Source organism: Schistocerca americana, chromosome 2, assembly GCF_021461395.2.
Source record: "Schistocerca americana isolate TAMUIC-IGC-003095 chromosome 2, iqSchAmer2.1, whole genome shotgun sequence".
Lineage (NCBI taxonomy): Eukaryota > Metazoa > Arthropoda > Insecta > Orthoptera > Acrididae > Schistocerca > Schistocerca americana.
In genome coordinates this window covers 961,040,618-961,064,618 of record NC_060120.1, presented here as the reverse complement: position 1 = coordinate 961,064,618, position 24,001 = coordinate 961,040,618, and the positions used below count along the sequence as shown (strand labels likewise).

The 24,001-nt window shown below is 39.8% G+C and overlaps 1 protein-coding gene across 2 annotated transcripts in view; it reads left to right on the top strand.

Moving 5' to 3' along the window:
- The window catches only part of LOC124596192 (proline-rich protein 2-like), an 89,677-nt gene extending 67,552 nt beyond the window's left edge, over positions 1-22,125 (top strand). The window contains exons 1-2 of one of the 2 annotated variants that reach the window (XM_047135234.1): positions 20,589-20,647; positions 21,674-22,125. In XM_047135234.1, coding sequence (XP_046991190.1) covers positions 20,609-20,647; positions 21,674-21,967 — 333 coding nt within the window. In that variant the 5' untranslated portion in view covers positions 20,589-20,608 and the 3' untranslated portion in view covers positions 21,968-22,125. Of the gene's footprint in view, positions 1-20,588; positions 20,648-21,673 lie in introns of those variants that run through there. The other variant, XM_047135236.1, reaches the window with a different exon arrangement.
- Positions 22,126-24,001: the final 1,876 nt, after the last annotated feature.

The following is a 24,001-nucleotide window of genomic DNA, read 5'->3' as shown; positions in this document are numbered from 1 at the left end:
TATCGGGTGACATTGTTTCCTACACCTCTCAGCGTACGGTTTTCATTTGAATAAAAGCTTCTGATCACGAGAATCTTCGGTGCAGTGTGTGTCACAAATAGTATACGATTTACATTGTTTCATTCATGCAGGTTCTTTGTTCCAGTTGTTGAAAAGATTCTGGTCTTTCGTCTAAGCCGTTCACTAAGACAAGCTTACAGTTTTCTTTCGGAAAGGATACCACTGGCGCCCCCGGCTCTCCTAAGGACCATTTCTTTACCTGTTGCAGAATTTCTTCCACAGCTGAATCACTGTACACGCTTTGCACTTTGTCGCATGTGTCCTTAGTAGTTAAGTTTTAGAGATACAGTTCGGGAATACTGATGCTTTAGGGACCATAGTCTTACTCTCGCGGATATTTAGAACATGAGTGGGTCTCTGAAGATGGCTTTCATAAAGGATTGTCGAGTTTGGCAGCGGACTTATATCAAACTTCCTGCAGAGTTTTCTGTGCGCGTCAGTCTGTTTAACTAAGCTGATTGCAGCACACACTGTGTATGATATAGGTGTGTTCGATTTTCCACATCGTATGTTTGTTTTTCCCATCGTGATCTAATTTCTATCCCATAACTGCAAGCCTCCTTTTCGGTTTAATTGCCCGTAGCTCAATGTACAGGACATTACAGCACACCACCGTCAACTTATATTTGTGAGGATCACAATGTAACCTCCCCCCAGTTTCGAACCGAACTATATTATTCGCATACGCTGTAGGTGAAGTTATATTTTAATCATTTTAGCATAATATATGTCTTTTCTCCTTGCCATGAGACTCATTGTTGTCCACTTCTGTTATTGTGAAAGCTACTAAATGATAACATCTCCTTTCTTAAATGTTGGAATTTATTAATTAAATCACTCAATCTATAAACATTTATGAACATCAAACACTGTGTGCCATTCTGCCACTCATCTCCGGCCTCGCTACCGAGTAACCTCTCTCTCTAGCCTCTCACACCCGACTTCCACCCACGGACTCCAACACTCGACTACTGCTTACCCACTCGCACATTGTTGACTGCACTGCAGTCTTTGCTTAAACCATGTATGATCTCTGCATAGTGCATAATCGATACTATGTAAGGGTACTGTACCCTTACAACCCTAACCTCTTAATACGCCATATGCTCAAATATAATATTTGTTTGCTGTTCTGCGAACATTTCTATCCTGTCTTTTGTTCGTTGGAGGCATTTCTTTTCGAGCCATCCAGGTTCATCCTTCAACTTGCAACAGCAAAAAAATCTTCAAAACGTAACAAGTTTAGCTTCAACCGTACATTGACATTTAGTTCATCGATACGGAATGAGAAAAAAACTTTGATTTAAGGAGTCTACAGTTTTTTCACAGTAACGCCCAGAAATGAGAAAGACATTTAGAAGACTAACATCGATATATGGAGGTGCACTTGTTGACTCACTGCTGTTACAGCTGCACAATGTGTGCTCCACACATAAACAAGTAGTGTATTACTGAAGGAAACTCGTCTGTACTCCAGGTTTTATGATGGAATGAGGCGGACTAATAAGTTACTCGATACTGAAAGAAAAACCCTTACATCGGTTTGAAAATAATTTGGAAAGGTGACCTACGAGTCAAAGTCCATCGTTTAAATACTCGTATCAGAACTAATTACCAAATCAAAAAGTAAAAGAAAATGCAATGGGGCAGTGAGATCTTATTATAAGCTAAATCGTCTCTGACAACATAACTGTAAATATGAGATGCATAAATGCACATGTACTTTTCAAACTTTTTGGAGAAAATCACTTTTTTTCATTCTCTTTCTGGAGAATGTGTATGGTGTTTCAGTTTTTACAACAGTTGTACTGCTATCAAGGAAAGGGCGTTAAAATATTGACCATTTACGTACAAATGACAGTTTATAGTTTTTTAAAACGGAAAGAATATACGAAACGCTGTTTTGCTCTAATTTTTTCCAATTTCTCTTATCTTTTGTTAATATATAACATCTTTTTGTATAATGAAAACATACGATATGCTACAAAAATATAAAGCTGATTACTTTTTACATCTGCTATTTGTATTTTAAGCATGATCTGCTCATATAATTGTGTATGTAATCATTATCTATGTCATACAGTTCACTGGTAACTTTCACGATCATCACTTGTTTCCCTAATTACCGAGTATGAGCTAGATCTGCTTCTTATACTTTGTAAATATGGCAACTTTCTTTTTTAAAAAAGTTTTCTTTTGTGGATCTTAATTTCTTCTCCTCTTGGTTCTTTTACTATCACTTTTCACCTATATAAGAAATAACAAGTAATGCATCCATCTGGATGGATGAACTACTAAAGGGTGTGCAAGAAAAGTTAAAGTAAAAAATACACAAACGTCCACCGACGAAAAATAGTGTATCCATTAAATGAGAAAATACTGGACAAATTTACCTGAATTTTCACTTTTATCACTTGCACCACAAGATGAAGAACTATAAAAAACTACGTACTTTTAAGGTATCAAGTTAATTGCTCAGAAATATTTAATGACCTCAAACTTCACGAATGTAGACAAAGTGAAAGGCAGAGTCCATGAAGCGGGAAACTATATACATTCTCGGATACTCACTGGTACCGGCAGAGGTTCGAGTCTTCCCTCGGGCATGGGTGTGCACTTTTGTCCTTAGGATAGTTTAGGTAAAGTAGTGTGTAAGCTTAGGGACTGATGACCATAGCAGTTAAGTCCCATAAGATTTCACATTCATTTGAACATTTTTCGATTCAAAAGCTTTTTAATGTTCAATGCAAAAATATTATCGACGAGTTTTCCAAATGGCTTGCTCATAAGGACGTAGAAGTAAATGATAAATTAAGTTGTGGACTAGAAGTAAGTGATTCTCACAACATCGCTATGTCCGAGCAAGACAACTGCAGCGAATCCATAAAATCCGAATTAATTCCAATCAAACTCGCTGCAAATAAAGATTTGCCGGAATAACGTGAAAGAGTAAATGCACAAATAGTAAACTTGCAGCAAGAATTGTCTACAGTCAAGGGTATGGTTCAAGACACCCCAACGATTGCTAACAGAGTACCACGACAGTTACGGCATCCTACTGCTGCAGATCACATCCCATATGGCAACGAAACAAATTTCAATACCTTATCGCAAAATCGTATACCATATGAAGTAGCGACAGCACCATCACTCTCTTCTGTGCTGTTCGACGGAAGTTTCCTCAAACATAGACAAATCCAAGTCATTATACCCAGCGAAAATACTCCAAATGATATTGTGTTCATATGAGCTTTGAAAGATGTGTTATCACAGTGTTGGGATGAACAACAAAAATTTCGTTTCACAAGAGGATACATACAAGATGCGGAGCATAGGGTACCACGGGCACAGTAGAACTCCGTCAAAGCTAAGAGCAGCTTGAAAGAGCATAGTTATCCGAATATTGATTAAGAGGCAATGAAGAGATCTTAAGGCAAAGAGAACTTTAGTCGATGTATTTCCATAAGAAACAGAGTAGTCTCCACGGATACACAGGAATATTTACACGAAACTCGTGCTGGGGGGAGCTGCTTTCTCTCAAAGATGTGTTAAGAATGCTGAAAGCAAACTTACCTTTCGATATTCGTGAGAAACTTGTGCATTTACCTGAAGAGGATCTAGAATATTTTACGTCTGTTCTGGATTCATGAGGACGTTAAGGTCTATAATCACAACAATAATGCCCACAATAGCGGGCTGCATTCAGTGAGGATATGAAGGTACATAAACACAACAACGGACACAATAGTGCCCAGCATTCAAGTCAGCTGCGTCCGCCAAATCTTGGCACCGGGCGTCCTAATGGCTACCGTGCCACTCCTGTGACGCCATCTTCTACGTCACGCAGGCATGATGCGCGCCACGCAGACCCTAGCCCACTGAAATCGAATAGTAATAACAGCAGAAAGTACAATAACAATTTGTACCACGCTGGTTACGAAGGTAAGGGGACTAGACAAAATTTTTGAAATAACGACAACAGTTACTGAAATCGAAGCAAAGAAAATCAGAACCTAGGAAATGTAGCCAATGCCTACCCGCACACTAGTTACAAACGAAGTGCACTAATGCTAGTTGGCCAAATCGAGGACATTCGGTAAACATTGTTGAAGTTACTAATTAACCACCTTCAACTATCCGTACTGAAGATTCATCAATGTAATTCTGACCTCATTAAGTCTTCCGATGATGATCGCATCAAGTATTGGAGCCACTCAAGACATCACGTAGATCTGTTAAGGTATACTGGCAGAACTGATGTCAGAGATTACTTTACTAGCATCAACCTAAAAATACTAACTACACACTGGTTTTTAGTGCAAGCCTCAATACGAAATAGTATTGGATACAGGTGCCTCTAATAATTTCTTATCACAGAACTTGCGAACTGACATGTGTAGCAGGAAAATAATCGACAGTATCCACCAGCAGAAAATACCTGTGTTGTTCGTCGAGAGGACTGATTTCGAGATTAAAACTGGGGAGACAGGCATCAAAGAAAAAAATTTTTTGGTCATTGACTGCCAGCGAAACGGTTATAGAAACTGTTGCGAAAAATACCAAATGTTTATGAGATTCAATTTCTAACACAGATGTAGCAGCTACTAAGTCACCTCTTCCCTACGTCTAAATTAGCATGTTAAGAAAATTGGACACGTAGGAACAGACTTGCGACGATGAGCAAAGCAGCATACGCTAGCTATTCAGTTCAGCAAAGCTGTATTCCGTGTTCTTATTACACAACAATCTCTTTCACTGTGTCAGTTGGACTGTGGACTCCATATGGATCCTTTGTTGACGAGTTACGACTGTTACTCGTCACGCAATGGCAGCTCTCCTTTTGTGTTTTGTGGTAAGTAGTAATGGGTGAAGAATTAAAAAAAAAACGAATAGTAATTGGTGCTCCAAATGGTTATACTAATACCTTGACGACAGCATTCCATTTTGTAGATGACGTCATACATGAAGTTGTAAAATTTGGTGTACCAATTCTTTTGCGTTCATAACAATGCATTCTCTAAGTTCTGTGAGAGAATGCCTTTGCTTGTATCTCTCTATGGTAACTGTAGTCAAACTCGGCTTCATGACGACAAAGCACAGATAATGGTCAAGAGTCCAGTATAACCATGGAGATTTCGCTGAGAACCATGGCTAACACTAATAGGTACATGTTCGTTGAATAATTGGCGCCTTACTGCGACTGCCTGGTAGACTCTAAATTTATATATTTCAGATTCGATTAGATTAATACTAGTTCCATTGATCATCAATACGATATTTCGTAATGATGTGGAACGAGTCAAATTTTCCAGTACATGACATAATTAAGTTAATTTAACAACATAATTAAGTTAATATAACAACATTTATATTTTTTATTTTTTTAATTTTTTTGTATAATTTATGTTTGTTTTTTTCTTTTTTTTCTTAATTTATGTCTAAAAATTCCTCTATGGAGTAGAAGGAGTTGTCATTCAGAAATTCTTTTAATTTCTTCTTAAATACTTGTTGGTTATCTGTCAGACTTTTTACACTATTTGGTAAGTGACCAAAGACTTTAGTGGCAGTATAATTCACCCCTTTCTGTGCCAAAGTTAGATTTAATCTTGAATAGTGAAGATCATCCTTTCTCCTAGTATTGTAGTTATGCACACTGCTATTACTTTTGAATTGGGTTTGGTTGTTAATAACAAATTTCATAAGAGAGAATATATACTGAGAAGCTACTGTGAATATCCCTAGATCCTTAAATAAATGTCTGCAGGATGATCTTGGGTGGACTCCAGCTATTATTCTGATTACACGCCTTTGTGCAATATATACTTTGTTCCTCAGTGATGAATTATCCCAAAATATGATGCCATATGCAAACAACGAGTGACAATAGGCGTAGTAACCTAATTTACTAAGATGTTTATCACCAAAATTTGCAATGACCCTTATTGCATAAGTAGCTGAACTCAAACGTTTCAGCAGAACATCAATGTGTTTCTTCCAATTTAATCTCTCATCAATGGACACACCAAAATTTTTTGAATATTCTACCTTAGCTATATGCTTCTGATTAAGATCTATATTTATTAATGGCGTCATACCATTTACTGTATGGTACTGTGTATACTGTGTCTTATCAAAATTCAGGGAGACTCCATTTACAAGGAACCACTTAGTAATTTTCTGAAAGACGTTATTGACAATTTCATCAGTTAATTCTTGTTTGTCATGTGTGATTACCATACCTGTATCATCAGCAAAGAGAACTAACTTTGCCTCTTCATGAATATAGAATGGCAAGTCATTAATATATATTAAGAACAACAAAGGACCCAAGACCGACCCTTGTGGAGCCCCATTCTTTAGTGTGATGTCACATTCAAGACTATTGCTGGTAATTTACTTAATGTTATTTTTTTACAGGTCCTCCTAATGACTTAAGTGAAATGAATTTGCTACAAAAATTCAAGTTTTTGTTCATTCTCTAATAAACTTGTCCTCGATGAGTTTTTAAACCCTAAAGTTTTCCAACTCCATTGTATGATCTTTGTTGACCATAGTTTTACCATATGGTTATGGACCATTGTCATGCACTCAGGCATGCAGAGATCTATAATTCTAATAGAACAGGTTTTAACTTCGCTTGTTATTAACTATGTCATAGATAATTATATAGCATTTAATACATTCTAGTTTGCAACTGATAATGCTTCTAATGTGACTGATGGGAACCTCGAATCTTCTGTCTTTGTCACTTCTCTAACTAATTTAGTATGGGATGTTAGGAGCTCTGGTTATCATTTATTGTGTATCTCAAGTATGGAAGATGTCATTTTCATTATCAGCTTAAGTTCACCTTCCTAATATGTCATAGAGAGGTTCAAAGGTCTTGAAAAGGAGCACACTTCACTGTAAATTAACCTACAAAGATGGGCTTACGCAACAATCCTACTTACCTTACTTGATGCCTAAGAATAGCACGTTCTTAGTTACTGGCAGGTAGTCTTTCGAAATATTGGAATGTATAACATGCTTTACGGCATAACATTGTACCACCAAAGGTGACAGCATACCGCAACAGGAGACTCCACCTGGCCCTCCTGAACCAACTGAAGGGCCACAGCCAACTGGCCCCCCTGGCCCGCCAACCGGACGTCCTGATCCAACAGGTCAACCTACAGGAGGTCATGAACCATCTGGCCCACCTGGTACACCAACTGGAGGTCCTGAACCCACAGGTCAACCTACTGGAGTTCCAGAACCAACTGGCCCACCAGGCTCACCAACTGGCGGTCCTGAACCAACAGGGAACCTACTGGAGGTCCAGAACTAACTGGTGAACCTCAGCCTACTGGCCCACCAGGGCCACCTTACAGGGGAACCTGATGGTTTTTTGCGCGGTGTGTTCTGAGGATTCTGCATTAGCACAACTCTAAGATATCAGCAGTTTTGGTCCGTGCCATTTGTGATGAACAGTTTCAGAATTTACCGATGAAAATCACGATAAATCGTTGTACATCTCACTGTAAATTTCCGTCTCATTAAAGTAGCAATAAAAATCTCCATCAGTACTCAGTATTTTTATGTGCTGTGAACTGTACAAAGAACCCATTTGGGCCGGCCGAAGTGGGCATGCGGTTAAAGGCATTGCAGTCTGGAACCGCAAGACCGCTACGGTCGCAGGTTCGAATCCTGCCTCGGGCATGGATGTTTGTGGTGTCCTTAGGTTAGTTAGGTTTAACTAGTTCTAAGTTCTAGGAGACTAATGACCTCAGCAGTTGAGTCCCATAGTGCTCAGAGCCATTTGAACCATTTTGAACCCATTTGGTAAATAACAAAAGCTGTAACTACCAAGGGTCCAGTGTTAGTTTTGGGTTAGTTGCGTTGATGCCAGGTCTCCCCCCCCCCCCCCCTCTCCTCTCCAGGCAGTGAAAGTACATGCCTCCCTCTGCTGCCTCTGTCATTGTTAGAGGGCTAGTGTGAAATAATTAATAATTTTAATATTGTGACCAGTAGCCATGCATGAGAGTTGCTGGTAGAGTATGCGAATAAATATAATAACCGACCCACTCCATGAATTGCCAGGGGAAGGTAATACATGCCTTCTAGCTAGAGACTGCCACCAATACTAAGATGCTTCTATACATATTATCATGATCAAACGGCTGGCTTTGCTGATGCATTGTAGTGGTGCACTGCATAAAAACAGGTAACTTCTGACATAGATCATGGTCATGTGTAATTCTTTTAAAATTAGTCTTATTTCAGCACGCGGTTTGTATATTACAGTTGCATCCGACTGTAACGACAACAACATCTTGGCGACAGACTACCAGAGCCATAAAATACGGCCATGCCTCCCGTGATTGGCTTGTCACAACGCTGAGAACGTGCCCCTGTACTGGCTAGAATTCAACTCTGATGTATGTTCCAGAATGATGGCTAATCTGCACGAATACACCTCATTGCGTTGATAGGGCATCCCCAATGTATGCCGACACGCTTGAGTGAAGATTACCCTCGACAACTCAACAACTGACATTCACAGACGCCGCCCTTAACTTGACACACACCTTCACAGACGCCGCCCTTTACTTGACACACACGCAGTAAGGGCCTAGTGTACCAGCATCTGTAGCAAAGCTGAAGCCTTAAACGCTCAGCTGTCATCACACAAAGTACGTGTCTAAATAGCACAACTCTCTGCCCTCTCTACCCTCTGTAGGGGGTACTAAAGACCATAGTCGATCAGTCCAAAGAGGCAGCATGAAGCGGCAAGATCGACAAGGATGACGGAAGGAAAAATTTACTGCGATTTGCATTAAAATGCTTTGAGATGAAGCGGCCATTTGGATGCACGTTACGTGTTTCGGCATTCCGTCAGTTTCGAAGACTATAAAATACAAAAATTGCTATCAGAAGATATGAAAGTATGTTACATTACACCACTGATGAGAGATAGAGTATGACGAGTAGCATATAGCTGTCTAGCTTATTGCCATTATGTCAATCACATAAAATTGTTCATTAGATACATTGTATCACGCGACAATTGTCAACTGCTACAAAGGGACAAATTGGAAGAAAAGGGGAATAAACTTCTAGGTGACAATGGATACGTGGCACATACAGCATATATTTGATTACAACTACGTTTGCATCGTTACACTGAATAAAACAATATCATCAGTAAGCAATTCACGGAAGTCACCTTATAATGATTTACAAAAAGAAATTTCTTTACAAAACGATGTGTAACATATCTTTTGAGTGGTCGAAAGTATTACGTTGGAGGAACACGCTGAGTGGCGCTAAGGTACATGAGGCCAACAGTCTGTTATCAAACAATTGTTTTTTGACAACATAAAAATTATTGGTATCAGTAAAACTTCATAAACATCATTTTATAAAAAATCACGAAGTCTAGAAATACTAGCTGAGGCATGAGCATGAGGCATGTAGCATTCACTAATAAGGAACAGGAGTCACCCATGCATTGCTATTTCCGTCACTGAGAACGCATGTAGGTCTATACAGGAAATTCAAACAAGTTGGGAAGACGGAATCTGGGAACCCAATACATCAATTCAATCAACAGTATATGGGAACAATCCCAAGTTGCCTGATGTAGCTGGAACTCATTAACCTTCATGCATCAGTGTAATTAAAGCCCATCGAAAATAAAATTATACAAAAAACAGCTCAATATAATTGCATTGGCAATTGTGCTACCTTACATAACTTGTTCCCTTTTACTTATGTTACTTGTCACAACTTTTTTATTCTTTTTTGTTTGGTGCACAAGATGAGTAAATGTCAAATTATTTACTACACATATAGCGGCAAGTGCTCTTATTGGTAATGGGAGGCCGATGGAGCGTTCATAAGCTGCTACTCAGCGCTTGACGCTGCACAAGTTGAAAACTCCTGAAAACAGCGCTACTGTAGTTGCTTCACAACGCTTTCGCGTTATTGTATTAAAGTTGTCATTTTATAAACATTTATGCTCACGGGAGTACAAACAGTATTACAAGATTTTTCAATTTACCTTGCACCAGCCCCATTCCTTTAATTGCGTTATGACATTTTACAGTGTTGGTTATTCACAGAAAACAGTTTTATGGTCACAGAACCACGAAAGATCATATGTACGTTATTTTACCAGTGCCGATTCTAACCATTTCGCTTCCGACCCTCAACTAATGTCTATAATTTTAATTTTCACTAATTTGCAATTGTTGTACGTACAGTTAGAGCCTATGGTTTGTTATATAGCTACATCTATTTATGTAAGAACTTTTTTAATTCCTGGAGAAAAAAGAAAAAAAATGATGATATGCAATGAAAGTAAAAGGGAACAACTTTCGTAAGGTAACACAGTTGCCAGTGTGCCATTAGCAGTAAAGCTAAACTTGTTTTCACATGATTGTATTTTGGATGCCACTTTAGTTAAACTCATATTACAGTGTGCCTTCTCAGATTCTTGAATTTCCTCTATAGACTAGAAGCATATGCTCTCATTGGTGTAAATAGCAATGCATAGGTGCCACTATCCTGAGTGAAAGTGAAGAAGAATTAAATGATCTGCTGAAGGGAATGAACAGTCTAATGAGTACACAGTATGGTTTGAGAGTAAATCGGAGAAAGACGAAGGTAATGAGAAGTAGTAGAAATGAGAACAGCGATAAACTTAACATCAGCATTGATGGTCACGAAGTCAATGAAGTTAAGGAATTCTGCTACCTAGGCAGTAAAATAACCAATGACGGACGGAGCGTGGAGGACATCAAAAGCAGACTCGCTATAGCAAAAAAGGCATTTCTGGCCAAGAGAAGTCTGCTAATATCAAATACCGGCCTTAATTTGAGGAAGAAATTTCTGAGGATGTACGTCTGGAGTACAGCATTGTATGGTAGTGAAACATGGACTGTGGGAAAACCGGAACAGAAGAGAATCGAAGCATTTGAGATGTGGTGCTATAGACGAATGTTGAATATTAGGTGGACTGATTAGGTAAGGAATGAGGAGGTTCTACGCAGAATCGGAGAGGAAAGGAATATGTGGAAAACACTGATAAGGAGAAGGGACAGGATGATAGGACATCTGCTAAGACATGAGGGAATGACTTCCATGGTACTAGAGGGAGCTGGTATTTATTGACTTAGTGAATTCTTATAAAATGATATTTATAAACTTTTACTGATGCTAGTAATTTTTATGCTGTGAGTTGTCCAAAAGAAAATAAAATATTGTTTGATAACAAACTGTTAGCATAGTGTACCCTAGCGCCATTCAGCGTGTTCTTCCAACGTACTATTTTCGACCACTCTGAGGATCTTTACACAATGTTTTGTAAAGAAATACTTTTTGTGAAACATTGGAAAATGATTTCCGTGAATTCTTTACAGATGAAATTGTTTTACGATTTAACGATGAAACTGTATTTGCAATCAAATATATGCAGCGTTTACCAAGTATCCGGTGCCACCTAGCGATTTACTCCACTTGGCCTCCTTTGTCCCTTTGTAGCAGTTTGCACTCGTCTCGTAATTGAGAATGTTAACGAGATACAATGAATCTGATGAACAGTTTTATGTGATTGACATAACGCTGGTAAGCTATTATGCCCTATGCTACTCGTCATACTGTGTCTCTTATCAATGGTGAATTGTAACATACTTTCATACCTTCTGATACTTGCCGTTGGTGGGGAGGCTTGCGTGCCTCGGCGATACAGATAGCTGTACCGTAGGTGCAACCACAAAGGAGCGATATCTGTTGAGAGGCCAGACAAACGTGTGGTTCCTGAAGAGGGGCAGCAGCCTTTTCAGTAGTTGCAGAGGCAACAGTCTGGATGATTGACTGATCTGGCCTTGTGACATTAACAAAAACGGCCTAGCTGTGTTGGTACTGTGAACAGCTGAAAGCAAGGGGAAACGACAGCCGTAATTTTTCTTGAGTGCATGCAGCTTTACTGTATGGTTAAATTTAGGTAAAATAGTCCCCCATTCGCATCTCCAATCGGAGACTACTCAGGAGGACGTCGTTATCAGCATAAAAGGAAACTGGCGTTCTACAGATAGGAGCGTGGAATATCAGATCCCTTAATTGGGCAGGTAGTTTAGAAAAATTAAAAAGAGAAATGGATAGCTTAAAGTTACGTAAGTGGGAATAAGTGAAGTTTGGTGGAAGCAGGAACAAGACTTCTGGTTAGGTGAATACAGGGTTATAAATACAAAATCAAATATGGGTAATGCAGGAGTAGGTTTAATAATGTATAAAAAATAGGAACGTTGGTAAGCTACTACGATCAGCATAGTGAATGCATTACTGTAGCCATTGTAACAAAGATAGACACGAAGCCCACACCTACCACAGTAGTACAAGTATATATGCCAACTAGCTCCGCAGATGACGAAGAGATTGAAGAAATGTACGGTGAAATAAAAGAAATTATTCAGATGGTGAAGGGAGCTGAAAATTTAATAGCCATGAGGGACTGGAATTCGATAGTAGGAAAAGAAAGAGGTGGAAAAGTGGTAGGTGAATATGGAATGGGAGTAAGGAATGAAAGACGAAGCCGCCTGGTAGAATTTTGCACAGAGCATAACTTAATCATAGCGAACACATGGTTTAAGAATCATGAAAGAAGATTGTATACGTGGAAGAGGCCTGGAGGCACTGGAAGGTTTCAGACAGATTATATAATGGTAAGACAGAGATTAAGGAACCAGGTTTTAAATTGTAAGACATTTCCAGGAGCATATGTGGACTCTGATCACAATCTATTGCTTATGAACTACAGATTAAAATTGAAGAAACTCCAAAAAGGAAGGAATTTTAAGAGATGGGATCTGGATAAACTCAAAGAACCAGAGGTTGTAGAGAGTTTCAGAGAGAGCACTAGGGAACAATTGACGAGAACGGGGGAAAGAAATACAGTAGAAGAAGAATGGGTAGCTATGAAATAGTGAAGGCAACAGAGGATCAAGTAGGTAAAAAGACGAGGGCTAGTAGAAATCGTTGGGTAACAGAAGAGAAATTGAATTTAGTTGATGAAAGGAGAAAATATAAAAATGCAGTAAAAGAAGCAGGCAAAAAGGAATACGAACGTCTCAAAAATGAGAGCGATAGGAAGTGCAAGATGGCTAAGCAGGGATGGCCAGAGGACAAATATAAGGATGTAGAGGTATATATATCTAGGGGTAAGGTAGATACTGCCTACAGGACAATTAAAGACACCTTTGGAGAAATGAGAACCACCTGTATGAATATCAAGTGCGCGGTTGGAAAACCAGTGCTAAGAAACGAAGGGAAAGCCAAAAGGTCGAAGGAGTATATAGAGGGTCCATACTAGGGCGATGTACTTGAGGACAATATTATGGAAATGGAAGAGGACGTAGATGAAGATGAATGTGAGATATGATGCTGCATGAAGAATTTAACAGAGCACTGAGAGATCTAAGTCGAAACAAGGCCCTGGGAGTAGACAACATTCCATTAGAACTACTGATAGCCTTGCGAGAGCCAGCCATGACGAAGATGTAAGAGACAGACGAAATACCTTCCGACTTCAAGTAAAATAAATAATTCCATTGCCGAAGAAAGCAGGTGTGGACAGGTATGAAAATTACCGAACTATAAGTTTGATAAGCCACGGTTGCAAAATACTACCACGAATTCTTAACCGGTGAATGGAAAAACTAGTAGATGCCGACCTCGAGGAAGTTGGAACACGTCAGGTAATACTGACCCTATGACTTATCTTAGGAGACAGATTAAGGAAAGGCAAACCTACATTTCTAGCATTTGTAGACTTAGAGAAAGCTTTTGACAATGGTGACTGGAATACTCTCTTCCAAATTCTGAAGGTGGCAGGTGTGAAATACAGGGAATGAAATGCTATTTCCAATTTGTACAGAAACCAGATGGCAGTTGTAAGAGTCGAGGGGTATGAAGGGTAAGCAGTGGTTGGGAAGGGAGTGAGACAGGGTTGTAGCCTATCCTCAATGTTACTCAGTCTTTATGTTGAGCAAGCAGTAAAGGAAACAAAAGAAAAATTTGGAGTAGGAACAAAATCTATTAAGAAGACATAAAAACTTGGAGGTTTGTCTGATGACGTTCTAATTCTGTCAGAGATAGTGAAGGATTTGGATGAGCAATTGAACGGAATGGACAGTGTCTTGACAGGAGAACATAGATGAACATCAAGAAAAGCAAAATGAGGATAATGGAATGTAGTCAAATTGAATCAGGTGGTGCTGTGGGACTTAGATTACCAAATGAGACACTTAAAGTAGTAGATGAGTTTTGCTATTTGGGGAGCAAAATAACTGATGATGGTCGAAGTAGAGAGGATATAAAATGTGGCTGGTTATGGCAAGAAAAGCGTTTCTGAGGAAGAGAAATTTGTTAACATCGAGTATAGATTTAAGTGTCAGTAAGTCTTGTCTGTAAGTATTTGTATGGAGTGTAGCCATGTATGGAAGTGAAACATGGACAATAAATAGGTTAGACAAGAAGAAAATAGAAGCTTTCGAAATGTGGTGCTACAGGAGAACGCTGAACATTAGATAGGCAACTAATGAGGAGGTACTGCATACTTTTGGGGAGAAGAGGAATTTGTGGCTCAACTTGACTAGAAGAAGGAATCAGTTGGTAGGATATGATCTGAGACATCAAGGGATCACCAGTTTAGTATTGGAGGGCAGCGTGGAAGGTAAAAATCGTAGAAGAAAATTAACATATGAATACACTAAGCAGATTCAGACGAATATAAGTTGCTGTAGTTACTTGGAGATGAAGAAGCTTGCACGGGATAGAGTAGCATGGAGAGCTGCATCAAAGCAGTCTCCGGACTGAAGCCACAACAACAACAGCCTTCGCAACTGACGGAATGTCGAAATGTGTAAGATGTTTTTGGGAATACTAAAAGTGTGGCTAGACATAAGAGAAGTTATTAAACGCAACGATTGTTAGCGCACAGCTCAGTCCTCCCCTTCTCAAACAGAAACAGGAAGAGAGGACGGGGAACCACTTTTCGTAAGGGTCCTGTTTCTTTACCAATTTCATTTGGCTGATATATGTTCTAACAATCTTGCACTGGATGCATTCTGGACTAGGAATGTGGCTGGATAACGTACCTTGGTCACTTCATACAGACACAAGCAATGGGGCATCATCTCAGATGTAAAGCCGGCCACTTGTGGCCGAGCGGCTCTAGGCGCTTCAGTCTGGAACCGCGCGACCGCTACGGTCACAGGTTCGAATCCTGCCTCGGGCATGGATGTGTGTGATGTCCTTAGATTAGTTAGGTTTAAGTACTTCTAAGTTCTAGGGGGCTGATGACCTCAGATGTTAAGTCCCATAGTGCTCAGAGCCATTTTTTTTCAGATGTAATCTTCTCCGTGTCCTTACTTGGCACACAAATTTTTCTTTAGATAAACCAAATTGTCCACTCTCAGACTGATGGGACGCCTGCCTACCCCTGTTATATCCAGCAGCCTCCTTCCCATGCGCTCCAAAAATGTTGTTTCCAGCTGCTTCCCAGTTTCGCTTAATCATCCCTCGGATTGTCCCAGCACAAAATTCGTTCATCTAATCAGACGAAAATTCCCGCGGCTATTATTCTCGTTCAAACGTACAGCTTAAGATATCGACAGCCTGGTTGTCACTCGCCCTAAAATTCCAGAACTCAGAATAAAACGCAGATATGCAGACTGCTCACCTCGATAGTATACCCAGTTTTTATGTACGTACCAAAAGTCTCGAATAAGAAAGAACTAGCCTCCAAATAAATCCTAAATCTCTCGACGGCAAACAAGACTGTCAGCCCCTCCAGTTCATTAACTGAATACCTTATTTCCGCCTCAGATAAAACTTGAAGCGTACGTATGGGCTTCCTGTCGCTCAGAAACTACTGAAGCAGAAGTGCTGCGGTTTCAGAACTTAATGCATCAGTTTGTAATATAAATTCGTGTTCAATGTTAGTGACTCCCGAGACCGGGCATTAGCTAGAGCTGTTTTCGGAGTAATCAAATGAAGTCTATTGGGATTCTCGCCAAATAAACGTTTATACTTTTCATTTTAGGTGATTAGGTGGTGCGAGCAGCTGTGCAAAATTCAGCACAAATTTACCAAAAAAATTCACCATCCTGACGAACCAAGCTATATCTGTTATACTTCTAGGAATGGAAACCAGCAGTACTGTAAGAGTTCACTGTCCTTCTGAAACTACAGCAGAATGCTGATTTGTGGTATATCAGTAAAAAAAAAATGCAGCTACATCCCTTGGGCATATATAATTGTAAAGCATACTGCTAACTCTACTTTGCTGCATCTGTAATGTAATGTAAAGTACGCAAATATCTAAAGTGTCTGCTTATCTTCTACATCTCTCACGTCTGAAGTATCATGTAAACTAATGTGTGTTACTACATGTCACAGTAGTAACATATATCATTACTGGACCACTTAGCAGATGTAACAAATGTGCTAAAGAGACTGTATACACTATGTCTGCCACTAACTGAGATCATGCAGTTCTTTTTATTTTGCCTTTTATTTGCTGAATGTTTTAATCATATTGTATTGGGAATGGAGGTTTAGAAACGTATCTTTTTGACATAATATCCAATGCAGTGTATACCCATGAACCGTTCATTTTTGTCAAGAACACAAACATGTGATGACTGGCCATTAGTATTTGTGTTCCCAATTCGAGTCTAGATTTTTCCATTTACCTGCTTTTAACCCTTAACCCGAAACATCTCAGAAATGTGCGTAACTAGAAACATGCGGTCTCTCAGACCACCTAATATTTTATATCACAGAACTCCACATAAGTTGGCAGAAATCAAGTAAATAGTCAGTTAATTCATGTTATAAGTAAATTTAATACTTTTCAACCCATAGAAACACTTTGTTATTTAAATTATATAAAATAAACACGAAATATCACAAGTACGTGCAGTCATTCAGTGTCAGATTTCATATGATTTTCACCACTGTTATACCAACAATATATATTTCTAAATATAAATAAAGTATTGCAGAAAATGTATAAAGATAATAATCAACTGAACTGACATATTAAATCATATTTCTTTTGCACAGTTGACACATATATTTATGCTACATTTCAGGCAAACTGGGTGACCACATTTAATGCACTTATAAGCCGTTTTCCTCTTCTTGGACGCAGGGCCCTTCGTACACGTCTTCCTTTTGTTCTCCCTATCAATTGGTATGCCTTCGCTTGATTACTGAGTGTCTCCAGAACTTTGTGGATCATTTTCTTGATATTTATAGGTAAATTTTTAATTTCCTCGCGTCTTCTTAGATATGGCTCTATCAGCTTCATGGCCAAACCTTTGGTGAATTTGAGACGAGTTAGCACAAATACAGAAGAAAACTGTTTACGCAAGTGATGTTTACAAGTGTGTAAAAGACTGCCATTGGCCAGTGCCTTGTACGTCTTTTTGACGAATAACTGGCACATTTGATGTCAAGCAATCTACTCCAGATTTCGTTGCATTGCAGTAACGAATAATTTCTGACTTATTTTTTATGCTATCATTTTCAGTGGAATGATGCATTGAACACACAAGAATTACTGTCTTGTTTCTCTTAGGAACAAATGAAACCAGTGTTGTATTCTCAGAGAATCCATATAACGCTGACCCAACTGGGCTACTTTTATCAGCCAAAAACTCTTGGGGAATTTCGCGTTTGCTCTTTCTGACCGTTCCTATGTATGTTAGCCCTCTCTTTCTCAGCTCAGGAATGAGTTTTGTAGGTGCAAACCAGTTGTCAGTGGTAATGTTTCTGTAACCTCTTTCTATTGGCCTGCACAGACGTAAAATAACCTGAGCTGGTTTGGCAAGCTTTATCTCTTCTTCTGTGAACCTTTCCCTGAATATATGTAGGCACTGAAGAGGTAAGCGCTTCCAGAGTCTGCCAGGTACATAATTTTTGTGCCGTATTTGGTTGGTTCGTTAGGCATACAAACTCCTAATGGACATTTTCCCCTGAATGGTACTAAAATTTCATCCACTATAATGTTGTCTTCTGCACAGTATAATTGCAGGGAATTGAAAATGAATTTCTCAAAAATATTTGTATTGCAGCTGCGCGATCTGACTTCTTCCTTTCATCTCTGGTAGTCGCATCGTCAAGTCTCAGGCTGCTTAGAAGTATTTCAAAGCGCTTTGCCAACATTGTCACCGCAAATATAGGACAGCCGGTCAAATCGTTTTCGAAAAGAGACAACATATCATCCTGAGAAGATTTGAATGTTGATGTCATCATTAGAAGGCCTATGAAAGATTTGATTTCAACGTTGTCAGTATCTCTGTAATTGGATGGATTAGTTGTTTCCTGCAACTTTGCCTTATTGTATTCAGTTTCACGTTTGTGTCTAAAACTATTTCATCTATCATGTCATCATCGAATAAATTCTTCCATATTTGAGAATTAGTAGGACTTTGTCCCAAACTTCGACTTTTGGCTGTTAGGCCACGTATTAATCCTTCCAGAATTTTGTGCTCTGGTGTACTTCTCGTTCTAACAGGCTGAGAACGTTCCAACTGGACATTATTTTTACCGTAAAAGTACTGTGTTTGTTGTGAGGTATTATCTGTAGTATAGACTGCTACAGGCTCTTCTTCCAATAAAACATTTTATTCACTGGTATCACTCTCTGTTTCATGGTGACTATCACTTATCACGAAATCTGGATAATCATCAGAATCGTCAAATGTGTCGTCGTCGATCCCATTTTCCTCTTCATCTATGTCCCGTAACTGGGCTTCCACCCAAGCTTCCAAATCTGGATTAGCTGTAAATATGTTACTCTTCTTAGGGAGTAGATTCATGTTATACCTTAAACATGACATAAATTCACTCATAGAGGAAGACGCTATAAAATAACAGCCACTGACAGTAGAATATGTGGTAAATGGAAACATGCGGTCTATTGGACCTACCAAATTCTTGTACGTTAATACGACACATGCGGTATCTCAGGTACACAACTAGGCGCATTCCTCTAAAGAATACTCTGTGTGTCTTCACTGAAGAAATAAAACTGATTGTTGACTGATTGATAATGAATATTAGAAGTGCGGCTCAGAGGGGAATAATTAAATTTACAAACACGAAGGTAAGAGTGTTGGAGCTGGAGTATAGCGTACCTAAGAATGTCTGACGTTCCCTTGCTCGATGTTTTAATGTAATGTCTGACTAAACAACCTATTAAAGAATGCGTGCCAAAACCGCCATGTGCAGTTTCCGGCTGTTCTACTGGTTTGTTGTAGGGAAACATCAGGTTGTGTTGTGTGTAGCTCTTGTAAATATGACGAGTTCTACACATGTAAGTGTTATATCATATGGTAAAACTGTTTGAGGGTTATTGTTAATTCTTCAGTCAAAGACTTTTATTGTGAGTTAAATGTTGGATATTTTGAAAACTAGTTACAGAATGTCTAGATGAATAAATCAGACTTCCTCGGTCGGGCACCATCTTGTTTATGGAAATGGAAGATGGTCTGCAATCATGAAACATGTGATATTTGAAAATTGACTAAGATTCTTTAATCTATCAACAATTTTCCATGTTTCAAAAATGGAAATTTGTTTTATAACCCTATAGCTTCTATTACCAAATGTTTTCAACTTGTACCTGGTTCTTGATGACACTTCTTCTTGATTTCAGTTCCTCTTAATTGGTGTGTTGTATAGTACCAACATAAGACGTAGATTATTAAAGACAGTAATAACAAGATTATGTCTACTGCAGCACATTTCAATCTGAATATATTTCTTCCTAGGTACATGACTTTGTTGTACCTTGGGACTTTTTTCCAAATTTGGAAAAAACTTTCTTAGCCAGAGTAATTTTTACAGTTTCAGAAAAGAAAGCAGTACACATAAGTGACTGCTGTCATTTCAAAACCGAATAAAAGAATATAAAATTCTTCAAATTGCAGGGCTGGCTAGAGGCCAAAGTCTGAATAGAGTTCCAACTGCAACACTCTCCTCTACTGTAACACACAGACCAGGCAATCCACTTTTGCATGAAATGAAGTATTTATGACTGTATGAGTGTTGAGCTACGTATTAACAGTAGGTTGCTGTGGCGTGTTAGGTTAGGCCACGACTGCCTGGAAAACGATTATACAAAGTTTTTCCAGGTTGAATCTTCAAGTGTTCTCCAATTAATCAATGTGAGACGTCCTCCCAATTCGTAACATAAACGTAACAACTAACTCATCATTGTTGGATTTTACTTTCCGAAAGCAGCATTTTTTGACGCTTTTGAGAACCAGGAATTTGCAGTTATCTGTGGAAAAATAAGCGCCAGTATGCTATTCAGTTCGTCGCAGCTGTGGTCTGTAGCCTTGTGATACAACCAGAAAGTCCATTGTCTAACTTGGGTTGCGGTCTCTGTTCGGTTCCTTTGTTGAAGTCACGGAATCACTAATACTCCACATCACGCGTTGGCCAGCCTTATAAAAGCTTTGTGGCCCGCGCTCACCTCAGCACTTCCATCACCATGAGGGCGACAGTGGCAGCTCTCCTCCTGTGTCTTGTGGTGAGTACTGCGGGCTGAAGATTGTTAAAATTCAAATAGAAATTTGCGCTTCATATACCATTACTACAACATTCACGTCTACATCCTATCTACAGACGGATGTAGACGTAAGGATGATTATTTATTGGTACTGATTTTTGTGCTCATAACATTCTGTTCTAGCATATAAAAGAGAAAACTTTATTGTGATACGCATTTGTGGACACTGTAGTAATTCACATATCAGCACGTGAAGCCAGTCTACACTTTATTTTTTCGATGAGAAAGTGAAGCTCCATCAAACCGACTGTAGGTTGTCAGTTCGCAGTGGGAGCGAGCGCAGAGGTTGAGATATTGGGGTATCAGTTCGGGAGAATGGCGTTCAAATTCCTCGCTGACCATCCCCGTTTTGCTTTAGCTTTTACCCCTGAACCACTTAAAACATATGCCAATCTAATTCCTTTCATAAAATACGGAGGATTCCCATGAAAATGTGAGGTTGTTCCTCGTCTCTAATGATCCGATAGCAACAAGTTGTTAATCTTTAATCTTCTTTCCTTCTTCCTCAGTTCGTGTATGTGCCCTCGACGAATAATATTTAGAATAATGATACCGAAGTAACATTTTGCGATATGTATATCAGATTGTTGCTGCAAATCCCACAAGAAGACATAACTGGATATTTTTGCACTTCCTCGTTACTCAACTCGTCTGTAAAATGTTTGCAACTGATGCAGTTTGTTGGGACTAGCGAAGCTTTCATACTAGTTACTTCTCTGCTTCGGCACATGACAGTCCTCTACGATATTCGTCATATCCGCTATAAGTCTATGCTCCCTAGAGGTCCAAGAGACATTCAACAGTTCTTGAGTAAGAGTACATTTCTCTGTATACCAAATAGCGAGAAAACCTATGTGGCTCATGTCATGTAGCTAGTACATACTAGCAACTGCAATTTTGTCGAATACTGTTGCATTCATACTGTTGCTATCAACTCATCCAAAAGAGAATGCAAGATGTACTACACAGCACACCATTGCACTACAGGTGGCAGCATGCCGCAGCCAGGAGACTCCACCTGGCCCTCCTGGACCAACTGAAGGGCCACAACCAACTGGACCACCTGGCCCACCAACTGGAGGTCCTGAACCAACTGGTCCACCAGGCACACCTACTGGAGGTCCTGAACCAACTGGACCACCTACTGGGGGTCCTCAACCAACTGGACCACCAGGCACACCTACTGGGGGTCCTGAACCAACTGGAGGACCCCAGCCAACTGGTGAACCACAGCCTACAGGCCCACCAGGGCCACCATCTGGGGGGCTTTGGGTTTTTTGACTTGGTGGACTCTGATGGTTGACATTATTGCATCTGTGAAATATCTAAAGAGTTCAGACTTGATATTTACAATTAACTGGATCTGACTTCACTGATGGAAGTGTTCTATGAACCGCTTTGTAAAATTTTTTGTCATTAAATGAGCATCTAAAAATCTCCATAAATGTTTCCATCTTCTGTAAACTGTACCGAATAACGTATTGATTCGAAAACTGTAACTCCTCTGCAGGATAATGAGTTTGAGATCAAGGCCAAATTAACATAGACGTAGGAGAAGTTTTATGATTCATGCAGAACTTTTCTGTGTAAGTTCAGAATGTGCTCTATGTTGTCAAGTCTACTAATTCCTCATTGAGTGTGCAATTCGCCTCCTGGGCTTTCAATCCAAAGATATATAAGCGTGGCATTCCATTGTACCCGTTATAGATGTCTTTTTTGGTAGAATGAGTGAGAAAACAGTTTTGTGTGATGTCTATTGGAGTATTATGCAAGTGGTATTTTAGAGACAATAACTGGCAGCTAGCACCAATGATGAAACAATACTGCACTGAACAGTCGTCAGAAATCTTCTTGAAGTATACTTCTGCTTCATTTTACCTACGTGGGTTATGGTAGAGACCCTGATATTGGGTATGAGGTAAGTATGTTAGATAACTACTCAGGAAATGTCATCACCAGCAGTGACTCCATCACCTCTGACCTTTCATGTGTACTTGGGAGTAGGTACCGTCTATTTTGAAATATATTTTTATGCATCTCAGTAACACATGTAGGTATGGCAGCACATCCAGAGGCTTAATAATGGCTTCTGATATTCTTTAGTATTTTAATTTTCTTAATGGAGAATTGAAATTTTTCTGAATTAAGACTATTATGATATGTAGCCACAACAGGAGAGTGGCTGATACATGTAAGGAAGTAGTGGTATAACCCAGAATAATGTCAAGTTATCAGGCGCGAGCAACTCATTTAGAAAATAATAATACCTGCACGAATACAGTTACAAGTACGTTGTGCTTTTGTCTAACCATACGTGGAGGGATAACTACTAGAAGTGCAATCCACCCACAGTACTGGCGAATTTTCTATCTTCTTTCACGGGCTGTAAATATCAAGGACAGGGCTGTAAAATACAGTTTATATGTAAGGGGGGTGTAAACTCTGTGGGTATCAGCAGCAGATTGGTGGCAATGTGTGGCGAGTGTGCACCGAGACGAAAACTGCTCTTGCAACAAGACATAGCTCGCCGCCTTATGAGTCGGAAAACAACAGCTGCCGTCCCTAAAATTGGGTTCCAGGTACTCCCACATCTACCGTATTTACCTGACTTGGCTTCTTTACTTTAGTAGTCCCTCGTCGAAACACATTCCTGTTGTCTGTCGCCCCCACTGAAAGGAGAGCTGCTCGCAGTTCCTAGAAATCTCAAATAAGATGTCCGTGCAGAGGTTTCTTCATAGCCCCTAATAGTTGGAAATAAGAAAAGGTCGAGCCAGGGGAACACGGGCATCCCGTAGTAGATCTGTCATACGCCAACCCGACATGAACTCCATGCTGCCTGTGGCCGCCACGCATCACGATGCAGAACTCCATCTGATTGACGGCAGTGAGGAGATTGGTTGGGTCGCACTTGCGGTTGGCGGCGAAATTAAAAGCGACGACGGTGGCGCCAGACACAAGCACTCAGCGCATCATCCCCAGTTACGTTCATTCCATAATGTAGTGTCAGATATTACGACATATTGGGATGGGGGGGATGGGGGAGGTGCGGATGCATCACTTATGCGGGAACAGGAGACACGTCTGTAGCTTCACTCCTGCATGCGAAAATGTTCCCACACTAAGGAGATACAGAGAGACAGGAACTGACGATGACAAGCCTCGCTCAGGCCGCCCAAGGGCTACTACTGCAGTAGCTGACCGCTACCTACGGATTATGTCTCTGAGGAACCCTAACAGCAACCCACCATGGTGAATAATGCTTTTCGTGCAGGCACAGGACGTCGTGTTACGACTCAAACTGTGCGCAATATGCTG